This window comes from Heteronotia binoei, chromosome 1, assembly GCF_032191835.1.
Source record: "Heteronotia binoei isolate CCM8104 ecotype False Entrance Well chromosome 1, APGP_CSIRO_Hbin_v1, whole genome shotgun sequence".
Taxonomy (NCBI): domain Eukaryota; kingdom Metazoa; phylum Chordata; class Lepidosauria; order Squamata; family Gekkonidae; genus Heteronotia; species Heteronotia binoei.
Window position 1 is genome coordinate 53,487,102 of NC_083223.1, and position 12,434 is coordinate 53,499,535.

The window sequence follows — 12,434 nt, forward strand, 5'->3', positions numbered from 1 at the left end:
GAGGAGTATTCAAAGGCAACCTTAAGTACAGCATATTACAGTAGCCAACCAGGATGTTACAATGCATGCATAAAGTTAACAGGATCACAGCTTCCCAGACGGAAAACAGCGGTTTAAACAAATTGCAATTTGAACGTTGGTGTTCATAAGCTGTATTGAATCTAGTAGCACTCCCAAGCTATAGACCAGATATTGAAGGGAAAGTGTAACCTTCAGCTTCAGTTTGTTAGCCCCTGCATACTTCATTAATTACTCAGAAGAGTTCTTTAGAACAGGGGTCCTCAAACTTTTTAAATAGGGGGCCAGTTCACTGTCCCTCAGACTGTTGGAGGGCCGGACTGCCGTTACTGTACAAGGCCGCAGGCCGTCAGTTCTCCATCTTCTGCATCTCTCTCCCTTCCCCACACCACACACCCCGGCCTGGGAACTCACCTCACCTCGGTATCACCTCACACTCTGCCTCAGCCCAGTGCCGGAAGTGTGCGTTGCTAACGCGAGTTTAGGTCGAAAGTCACTTCCGGTCTGATTTTGCCATAACCCAGCGGGCTGCATAAATGTCCTCAGCGGGCCGCATCGGGCCTGCGGGCCGTAGTTTGAGGACCCCTGCTTTAGAAGATATGCTGGCTTGCATAAGATGTGGCTTGGAACCTTGGATGTTTGAAGGACTTTCTTTTCCCATATGTTCCTGACTGGGAATTAATACCTCAGGGAGAGGCCCTCCTGACTATCCCACCAATCAGAGAAAATTCTCTGGCGAGCACATGGAAGAGGGCCTTTTCAGTGGTAGCCCCATGATTATGGAACAGCTTCCCCACATGCCCTCACTGTTGATATTCAGAAGGCAGTTGGAAACAGTTTTTAGACTGCATCTGACAAATTTAGTTTTTTATTAATTGATCTAACTGGAGTTTTTAAATTGTGACCTTTTATGTTTTTGTAATTTTTGTTTTTTATTATATCATTTTTATTGTATATTTTATAATAATTTTATTTCTGTTGTAAGCTGCTGGGTTCTGCAAGGGAGAAAGGTGGCTAAGGTTTTAAGATACATAAATAAATAAAATTTGTCATCAGTATACTGACAAAGTGCCAGACTTCTCTCCAAGTGATTTTATGCTGATGACAAAAGACATAATATAAAGCAGACCCCAGAATAATAATAATAATAAATGTTATGCAATGAATGCAATGCAATGAATGCAATGAAGCAAAGCGTAAATATTTCTGCCCAACTTTCTGGAAATATTCTGACAAATAAAAGTGGAACCATTGGAGTGTGATGCCTTCAACTCCTGTCCCTGCCTTCTGTTCCAAAACAATACTATGGTTGCCTGGGTTTTTTGTGTAGAAAAATTCCAGCAAGAATTCATTTTTATATTAGGCCATACTTCTTGACATCACCATTGTTCAGTGCTGGGCTTTTTGTAGAAAAAGCCCAGCAGGAACTCATTTGCAAATTAGGCTACACCCGTGACACCAAGCCAGCTGGAACAGCATTTCTGTGTGTTCCTGCTCAAAGAAAGCCCTGACGGTTGCTGATATCAACCCACCTGGAAGATCTCAAGTATTCATAACTTGGAAGCTGAAAAGGAGCAGTGTTTCTGAGGTGACAAATTCTGCCCTCATAAATTCAGTTGTCCTAAAGTCTTTGTAGAGAGCTTTCTTTTGTGAAACTTTTACAGGATTGTGCATCATAAGAAGGCAGATGAGTAAGAATATGGAAGTACAGTAGTTCTGTATCCTAAAGAGAAACAGGTGGCAAGTCAGTAAACATAAGGACTGGTGAGAGGGGCTAGCAAAAAGAACATTAGCATTCGAGTCCTAAATAAGTTAATTCAAAGGCAGTGTTACCAGACTGAGAAGAACAGTCCAGAGGATAAGGACTTCTATTTTAAAGCAAAAGATTCAACTGTTACTGTGGCATTGAATGCACTGGATAGTCTTGGCTGAGCAATAGCATTTTGTCCATCCATAAAGCTGGAATAACAGACAGATTCATATGGTTTTTACAATAATGATGATCAACAATAACAACAAAACTCTTACAATAAATGAGCAATTGTAGGTACTGCTGATTTTATTAGAAGATAATAGTATTCATACATAGGATTTGATTGACTGTTCATAAATACACTTATTTTAGAAAAAATGTTAAAACTACAAAGAAAAACCAGTCTAGCAACTTACTCTGTTTAGGAAGATTTTATTTAAGTCAAAGTCATGTGTTTTAAGGGAAAATTCTGCAATATTTCTAGGCTTCTCAAAAGTAAAGTCATTTCAGGACGTCATTATTCATTGTTCCAGACAAAACAGTTGCTTAACTTCAGTATGTGGTTCACTGTAAGGAACATTTTAATAAACTACAAACATATTTGCAGCACTGGCGGGGGGGGAGGGGGGGAGATCTCTGCAACAAAACAAGCTGTGAATTCCATTTCTTTAAAAACAAACAAGACAAGGAAAACAAAAACTTGACTGGATACCACTGTTTAATGTGCTAGAATACCTCTTATATGCCCTTCAAACATACTGTTGCACATTCTAGTCTCACATTTATTGAGAAATAAATCAAGTTAGACAATAAAGGAAAAGCTTCTGTGGTTTTTGCCATGTTGCCTTCTTTTATATATTTGGAGTAGGTCTTTGTGCTTTCCGGCTTACATTTATGAGCATTTTACTTCATGCTTAGTAAAAGTTTTGCAGTGATCTTTTGCGATGAAAACAATGTCTGTTAGTACAATTGAAGTTTGGTGGTGAGCTTGATTTTTTTTCTCAGTAACACTTCTTGTTCTGTTGCTTCTTAACTTTTAACCTCAACTATTACTTCATTTTAGTGAATGTTTTATAAATTTTGATCATTTTTTTTAATCTAGATTTTTGGTCCACTAATACTTTGGGGAGAAAAGAGCAGAACTACTTGGGTGAGATAAAATATGTTCTGAATGCTGAAAAGCAGCAGAAACCTTGCTGAAATGGATCATAATACATAGTCTCAATCTTACAAGTATTGATCTGGATGGACCAAAAACCTGTACCTGAGACCCTAGAGAGCTGCAGCCAGTCTGAGTAGACAGTACTGCCCCTGATGGACTGGTGGTCTGATTCAGTATCAGGCAGCTTCATGTGTTCATATGATAAATCATTGTATACTGTTGTGACTACCACAGTAGTATGGGGGTCAGATCTTCTTTTACCTCTGTCCTGGGGAAGTAACTATTGATGAATTCTGTTTTTGAAATACATCTCCAAAAAGGGGAAACAGAACTGGAAGTGATTTGATGTGTAATTTGAAATCCTGCAGGATTTCCAGTTTTCATTTTTGTCCCAGAGACCAGGACAGAAGGAGTCTCAAATCAAAGTGTTTTTGGTGTGTATGTATACATGTCTTGTTTTGTTGCCTTTTAACGTGTATTTGGAAAACTGTCCTCATCAATGTGTCATTTTAATTCCTTCCCACATTAATGTAGGTCGTGTTTGTGTATACTAATATTACTGATTGTTTCTTGTTTCAGCTATTTGTACAAGAATGAAATCCAGTCAATTGACAGGCAAGCATTTAAAGGACTTGCCTCTCTAGAACAACTGTAAGTGCCTTTTCTCTTCTGTGCTGTCATCTGCTTGGTTGCCTCAGAGGAGAAGTGCACGTTTTGGTCAACATTTCTGACCTGCATGCCTTGCATGTCTGCACGGAATGGGTTTTTAGTCCAATGTGGGTTGCACTCATTGGAACATAGAAAACATGTATGTCAAATTCTTTCTTTCTGTGTCCATACTGTGTTTGTTGTTTACATTTCAAGAATCTCATCTCACTTTATAATGATTTTGAAGACCAAGCATGATTATACGCACATTGAACTGTGTGTATTAGGTTCCATTTCTGCTGGGGGTGAGGGAGAGTGTTAATAGAATTTATTTTAATCTCAACAAGGTAACCAAGGAGCATCAAAGCTGTGCCCTTGATGTCTGTTCTTTGAAGAGGTCCATCTTTGTCATGACTGGACTTATGGCATGCTTTTAGCCTCAGGGCTCTTTTTATAGCAACCATTTTAAGCCAAAAAATTCTGATTTAGGATTTTTCCCCTGCATCCTATGGACTCTTGGTCTTTCTTTTGACTTGTTTTAATATTATTTTTATGATATTGTCTTGTTTTTCCTTTGTTGATGTTCATGCACTCTTGGGAGATGCAGCAAATACATTTTCTAAATAAGTGTCAGGTAGAAGACTATTCTTGTGAAATGAATACATGAGATGAAATTTGGTTAGGGTTACTCTTTCAAATGTGCTTTCTACATGATACAGTCCCATAAGAGGAGGCCTTCAGTTATCCTTTAAGAGAGCCATCATTTATTGAAAGGTTTCATCAAATGTGACTGAGTTTGTGTAGAATGTATTCTAATTGTATTTTAAATGTGCTCAGTTGTATCTATGCCTAATATGCCTAATATTATATTTGCTCATAACATGTTAAAATAAGTCATAAAAGCTACACAGAGACTGTGATCACACACACTAAATAATGCACTTTCAATCCACTTTCAGTGCACTTTCCAACTGGATTTTGCCTGTTCACATGGTAAAATCCAGTTGGAAAGTGGATTGAAAGTGCATTATTTAGTGTGTGTGATCACAGCCAAAGAATGCAAAGACATTTCAAAGTGCATTGGACAAGTTGTGGAAAAATTACCTCACATAAAACCGTTGTCTACTTTATACTGATTTCTTCTTTGGAACACTTCAAAATGGAGGGGGGGCAGTATGTATTTATGCACTATAAGTTTACTTTGTTGGGTGGCTCCTTGGATCCCAACCATGGGCAGCAAACCCCCTGTGGATTTTATCTAAGTAGGATGTAATGAACATAGCCACAGCCAGAGGGTGCTCCATCATTCAGTCATCAGAGAGAATACTGTGTGTGTTTAGGGAGATTTTATTTTAGATGCAAAATTGCCAACTATGGCTTGGGGCATTCCTGGAGATTTGGAGGTGGAGCCTGGGAGAGGAGCCTCAGCGGGATATAATGCAATTGATCTCCACCTTCCAGAGCAGCCATTTTTCCCCAGGGAAACTGATACCTCTAGCCTGGAGATCAGTTGTAATTCGGGGTGATCTCCAGGTCCCACCTGAAGGTTGGCAGCCCTATTTAGACATTATAGTGACTGGATCGGAATTTCATCAAGACCTCTAGAGAGTTCTTATCAAGGTGCATTTTGTTAAATTAGTAATGTTGCTCTTTAAAAAAAAAACCCCTTACAATTCTTACTAGCTGCATTCCAATTGTGTTGCAGCTGCTTCCGTTTTTTGTAACTGCTTCAGAGGTAAAATTTTTAAGACTCTGTGACAAAATTCTTTAGAGTAGTAAATTCAGAGTTTGTTCCTTTGGTCCTGAGTCTATATATATTATATATTATGCCTTTTTACATTTGTTTAAAGAAGACCTAGAGACTGTCAACTCCATTACCTGTGTTCTCTGATGGATCCTAAATATTTTGCTCGTATCGATCCTGGTTGTAAAAGTAAAAAAACATGTGTGACATTGGGTGCATTCACACACACTAAATAACACAATTTGCAGCTGGATTTTCACTGTGTTAGAATAGCAGAATCCATTTGCAAACAGTTGCCATGTGAAAGTACCCGTTTTGTTGCATTAAATAAACATTTCTGTTGTTTGAAGTAGAGAGAACCACTTATTTCTTTAGAATTGTAGTCCTGGGTTGTTGTGAGAACTCTGCCTTATTAAAATTTGCATGATGATGCTTTCAGATTGCATGTGCAGAACTTAAAAGGAGGAATGAAAGAAGGTTTGCTCCTACATTTGAGCCAGCAGGGGTGCGGTCACACGTACCATTAAAAGCGGGTGTATAGCGCTCAAATCTGAACTGCTGAATATTGAATCGATGCAGGGCAGTTCAGACGAGCATCCAAGAATGCGATTCATTCTGTTGTGCGCGATCAGACATCCAATACTATCACGCTCCTTTCTTGGAGCATGCGTAATCAGATGGTGATTTCTAGGAGCGGAGGGGGTTCCATTGAACATGCGCCCAACTGTTTGGAGCTGGGAAATCAAAACTTTCTTCAGAGGCAGGGGGGAAGGGCGAAAGTTTCCAGAATTAATGTTGCCGATCCAAACCACGGAACTGCCAGGAATTATTTTCCTAGAAATTGGCAGTGACAATGATATCTTGAAATCCTCCACAATGAAAAAAAAGAATTTTTTCCTGTTCTGAATAGTGGGATAACGTTTCCCCCCCCCCCCCCCCCCGATCCTGTGTTGATTGGAGAAGCAGAAGCATCACCTCAGATTCCCGGATGATCTGGCAATGCACATGTCTGCTGGGGCTTTCTTAAAAAAAAAAAAGGTGAGAGGCAGTATTGCGCGTAAGCTGTCCAAACAACAAAAAGCCGATCTTGTGCCACTGTTTTGAAAAAGGGCAGGACTTTATGTACTGTCAAATTAATGCGCCATTCATGCGTAGCAAGCCTGGATGAGCCCGGATGACGATCGATTGCCAGATGTGGCTGTCTGAACGAACACATTTAATCCATCAGCCAGACGGAGCTGTGTCGTCACTAATGGTACGTGTGACCGTACCCCAGTACAGTTAAACAGGGAGTGTGCAGCAAAAGTTTTCACTAGATTCTGCCTTTAGTTCTCTATTTGCAGGATGATTCTTCATTGTACAAAGAATGGCTTAACTTTCACTATTCTTGGTTACCAACAAAGACGTTACCTGTGTTGATAGATTATGGCATATTTACCTGAAAGTGACTGAGTTTAATGCAGAATAACTCTGTCTAGGTTAATGGGAAAGGCCAAGGGATTAAATTGTTCATAGGGCTTGTTTGCAGGATAGCTCAGTAGGAATATAGTTTAATTGGCATGCAGTCTTATTGCTCATTGTGATCCCTCTTCCCTCCTCTCTTTCTACAGCAAAAAATACTGAAAGCCAGAAAGGAAGAAGGCAAATTCTGTACAGCCAATACTAAGATATAATATGCCTCCCTGCTTGTTCCCCTCTCCCTCAATGTACATATTATCCCCTTATGTTTTAAGTAGGGATGGATAAATACCCTCTTTTATGTTTCTGTTTGTTTTTGTATGTTGTCCTTGTTGAATGAGTTTGGTCTGCTCACTTGATTTGCTGATCTTCATGATGTATTTGATATGCATTTTTGCATGCATTGGACTATACATGTACCTCATTTATACATACATATACAATACATATGCAATGCTTATTTATTGATTCACAAATAGTATTGAGAATGGTGCATTTTGCTGAAATACTTGGGAACAAGAAAACAAAGCAAGGTGCAAAAAGTGATAGAATCATGAAATCAGTTTGTACAAGGGAAAAGCAAAACTAAAATGGAGATAGTGAACCAGCAGACTTGTAAAGTTTGATAATACCCTTTCTTGTAAAATGCAGTAGGATATTCTAAGAGAACTTTGCCAATTCAAAAAAGATAAACATATTTTTGACCATTCATTATGACATAGTTTATGATTGCAATGGTTTATTATCTCATCAATAATGAATTTAGATCTGTATAAAATATATTAAATGAAGACTGCAGGTGACAGTTTATTGAACAGGAAATTCCCGTGAAAAAACAGAAGACTAGTAAGTCATTGTGGGTAGCTGAGAGCATGTCCCCCAGGTACCTTGTTCTCTGTGTGCAGGTGATGAACAGAAAAACATTTGATGTATGAGTCCAAGTGATATTCTGCAGACACAGATTTTGTTAGTGAGAACTAGGCCAAGATGTTAGACAGGAAGCCTAGTGTTTTTTAGTCTTTGTCAGGTATCCCTGTACAGTGCCACTCACAGGGGAAGATGGGAGGGGCTCCCAGTGTTGGTGAGATGTCACTTCCAGTTTTGCATCTGTACTGTCAATGCAGTGTGATGATTTCACTTTTGGTTTTCTGCTGGAAGTGACATAGCGCTGGTACCTGTGCAACTGGACCCACTCCCTGCATCTACTGGAAATTGCCAACTATAGCTGTCTACCTGTCAGGAGATCACTTGCATAGGGAAATAAACAGGCTGGATACAGTGCTGAGTCCTTCTCTCATCCACCACTTTTCTCATGCATGGAACCCGCCCCCCCCCCCCCCGGCCACTTTTAAATTGGCATTAAAACAAGCTCAAGAGAGCACTACTCAAAGGGAGCACATTTGCTTGGCAGAACTGGGGAACATGAGAGAGATGCAGTGTTCTTTGTTTTTCTTTCTTCCCCACTCCCATCATCTCAGTATATGTGGATTTGAAAACAACAATTTGCAATGATAAACTTTAAGTCCAAACTATTTTCAGCAAATGTTGTTGCTGAATGTTCCTATTTTTTTAACTGTCATCGGGTACTATCTTTTAAAGGCGTATTCAAAATCAGAATGTTTCTCCTTTCTTCTTAGTACATGTAAGAACAATGTTTCTGTTTCAGTTGTTACTATAAATACACAAAAGTTGTAAATTATATCCTGCCTCGTTGCCAAATAATAAAGTGAAAATGTTAGGAACAGAACCCTGGTCCTTATAAAATGTAACCTCTACTACTGAGGTTTGATCAGTGTTATAGCATTCATGGTATATGAATAAAAAAAATTATTAGTGTGTGACATGGAATGGAAATTGATAGTCCACCTTGGGCACAATGAATTATTTCCTGTATTCTACTGTGCAGAATGTTAAAAATCAGTGGTTTTGTTTATACATGTTGGACATTAATGGAGTATATGTTCATTGGTGGCACTAAATATATGCATAAATTATTCTATTTATAAATTTGAGTTGAGAGTTTCGGAGAATGATTGTATTTGAAACTAGTTTGCATCCTGACCTGGTATGCCCCAAGCTAGCTTGATCTCATCAGATTTTGGAAGCTAAGCAAGATTAGCCCTGGTTAATATTTGGATAGAAGTCCACCAAGCAAAGGAGCCCCGTGGCGCAGAGTGGTAAAGCTGCAGTACTGCAGTCAGAGCCTTCTGCTCATGACCTGAGTTCGATCCCAGCAGAAGCTGGTTCAGGTAGCTGGCTCCAGGTTGACTCAGCCTTCCATCCTTCTGAGGTCAGTAAAATGAGTACCCAGCTTGCTGGGGGGGGGGGGGAAGTGTAGATGACTGGGGAAGGCAATGGCAAACCACCCCGTAAAAAGTCTGCCATGAAAACATTGTGAAAGTAACATCACCCCAGAGTCGGAAATGACTGGTGCTTGCACAGTGGACTACCTTAACCTTTACTTTGTACCACCAAGCAAGTCCATGGTTACTAGACAGAGGCAGGTAATGGCAAACCAATCCTGAATGTCACTTGCCTTGAAAACCCTATGGAGGTTGCCATGAGTCAACTGTGACTCGACAGTACCTTCCACTACCATACTGGTTTGAAAGCAGGGATGTCTTGCTTAAGAATTACTGCAGGGCATTTTTTTTATATATATAGAAATCTACTGTAGATAATCATATTATATTGGGAGCCATAAGTTTGGTGCAAAGGCAGTTTTAAATATTTAGCATAAATATTGGATGAAAATAGAGCCATTAATTTAAAAAATCCCCCAATCTTATGGTTGCCGACTTCAGGTTGGGAAATTCTTAGAGATTTGGGGAGGGACCACAGTGGGGTATAATGCCATAGAGTCCCTTTTTCACAGCAGCCATTTTATCCAGGGGAACTGATCCTGTAGTCTGGAGATCAGTTGTAATTCTGGGAGCCTTCAGCCCTTAGCTGGAAGGTGGTAATAGGGTTGCCATCCCCCAGGTGGGAGTGGAGGGATCCCCTGGTCACATAGAAGTGATGTCATCATGCAGGGGACATCATGCAGTGATGATTTGATAATTTGGGGAAAACTCTATGGCAACCAGAGCTGACCTTGCTTAGCTTGGTAACCATAGAGTTTTGCCCAAAATATCACAGTATTGCTGTGTGTCATCTCCAGTGTGATGATATCACTTCTGCATTTTGTTGTCACCCCATTCCCCCCTTCTACACACACACACTCTTGGAAAGCTACCTCCCATTCCCTATCAGCATGGAGGTAAGACCTGGCAACCACTAACCAACCATCGTTTTTGCTTTGGTCTCATTGTAGAAGTAAACAACAATCACTTTGTTCCTACCCTCTGCATGTGTCTTCTAGCTAGAAATGGAAGACTGCTTCAAAACCTGATCACATTGCAAGGAACCCAGGTTCAGTGTGATACACATGTCTTCAAACTTTTGTTAATTAGATCTTAGTGCTTGGATTTCTGGGCACCGGTAGCCATGGATTGTTGGAAAAGCCTTGCAGGGGGCTCATTTGCATATTAGGCCACACCCCCTGATACTAGGCCTGCCGGAACTGTGTTCCTGTGCATTCTGGCTCATAAAAGGCCCTGGTTGTAGCTCCCCTTGAGCCTGATACTTACCTGTGAGGTTGGCCCCTGAAAACTATTGCACACACAAACATACTACCAGAGAATGAAAGTTTCAAATGGCCAGACTATCACATGTTAGTTACAGTAATTAGAGCCCCAGATTGATCATCTTAAATCTCCAAGAAGGAGGTTTTTATCAGAGAGAGAAACTTTTACAGCAGAATCTGTGGCATTTTTTTTATCAGTGAGAGAAAATTTCAAAGCAGAATCTGTAGTAATGACATATATTTAATCCAACTAGTTATTGGTCCAAATTATCTATAGATTATCTCCCTTCATGGTCTTGGTCCCTCATAAATGCGGACCAGTTCTACCCCTGTGATTTGCCACTACAACTTTACTTATCTGGGTAAGGCCTTCTGTAGGTGGTGGTGGAAAGTGCCATTAAGTCACAGCTGATTTATGGTAACCCTGTAGGGTTTTCAAGGCAAGATTTGTTCAGAGGTGGTTTGCCATTGCCTGCATCTGCATAGCAACCCTGGACTTCCATATAGAAAGAGACTGAACAGCATAGAATAGGATGCTTATTTTCTGCTCAGCCTCTTTCCATAAGTCTGAATGATTATCTTCCATTTCTGTGTATCTGAGAAAGTGTTCTTGCACACAAAATAAGACTTTATTAGTCTTATAGGTGCTACTGGACTCTAACTTTGCCCATACATGTACATGTTTTTTTGTGACCACTCTAAGGAATGGCCTATTTGATAAGGTCAGGAAAGCTGCCACTTCCTTGGCTTTCCTCAGATTGCAAAACTGAAATTTTTAAGAGGTCTTCTTTTCCCACAGGTAATAGAGCTGTACTGAAACTAAATAGTTCAGAAAGATGCTTTGATAAAGGGGAAAGGAGTTCTAGAGTATATTACCATGTATAGTCTATACTGGCTATTGCTGTAAAAATGGTCCTACCATACATTTCTGCATTGTTTAACATATCATGCAAACCTTTGTTCCAGGTTAGTTTCAGCGTTTTCAGATCCTCTGCTTGATTTCAGATTATTGCAAGTCAAATGTTATTGCATTGTTTATTTCATGTCCCAACTGGTTGATTGTTTTGATGTAGTCTATGTAATCTGCTGTGAGTCTCAGTGAGATGGGTAGATTATAAATAACGTACATTTAAAAGTAGCTTTTAAAAAGTATATACAACTAAACTACATATCATCACTTATAGTAAAATCCTATACATGTTTACTTAGGAACCAGAATCACTGGATTCAGTGGGACAGCTTTACTATAGTGAATGTGGATGTTATTATATCATTAGTAACACAAGATAAAATCTGGTGAATGTATGTGTAACCAGATTAAGTAAAAAAACCTCTCTTTTATGAAAAAGTCCAATATTGTCTAATGTACGTATTTTACTGGATAAAACTATGTTACTTTAAATGTTGTAGAGAAAGGTGCTAATTAATCTTTAATTTTAAAATATCTTAAATATTTACCTTAAATCAATAGTTAAATAATTGTAGTCTTTTCTTTAAATGTCTTGTATTCCCCAAGGATCGAAGAATTTATGCTAGCATGTATAAATCTTATCTGTTATGGGAGTTCCAGTGTTCTTTGTTATTTTCGAATCGTGGTTGTTACTTTTCACATAGTAATTGGAAAAACAGACTTGAAGTGATTTTTGCATGTTTAAAAGTATTTTTGAGAGTTGTGCTTAATTAAAAGTGCTTTTTTTGTATTATATATTTTTTCTAACACCTTTACAGGTATCTGCACTTTAATCAGATTGAAACCTTGGAACCAGAATCATTTACCCATCTTCCCAAACTTGAAAGATTGTAAGTTTTTTTTTAAATTTAAACCCTCTTAAACTGCTCTCAGGTGGCAGATTTTTAGGGTACCAGACAATTTGATTCATCTAAGGCTGATAGAAATGATAAAAGTCCCTATGGTGATACTTTTTAGTCCAAAAGGCAATTGAGAACTAATAGGATCATTGCTAAGTAGTAAAGTTCAAAATGGTGGTTGTGGATCAACCTAGCGTGCTGTTTAGTGCCTCTTTTT

At 39.1% G+C, this 12,434-nt stretch overlaps 1 protein-coding gene across 3 annotated transcripts in view; it reads left to right on the forward strand.

Annotated features, from left to right (window-relative positions):
- PXDN (peroxidasin) overlaps positions 1-12,434 on the forward strand; it is a 123,138-nt gene that overhangs the window by 60,244 nt on the left and 50,460 nt on the right. The window contains exons 4-5 of one of the 3 annotated variants that reach the window (XM_060234562.1): positions 3,513-3,584; positions 12,137-12,208. The exons of 1 other annotated variant lie outside the window; for it this stretch is intronic. In XM_060234562.1, the coding sequence (XP_060090545.1) occupies positions 3,513-3,584; positions 12,137-12,208 (144 nt within the window). The remainder of the gene's footprint in view (positions 1-3,512; positions 3,585-12,136; positions 12,209-12,434) is intronic. One more of the 3 variants, XM_060234571.1, reaches the window with a different exon arrangement.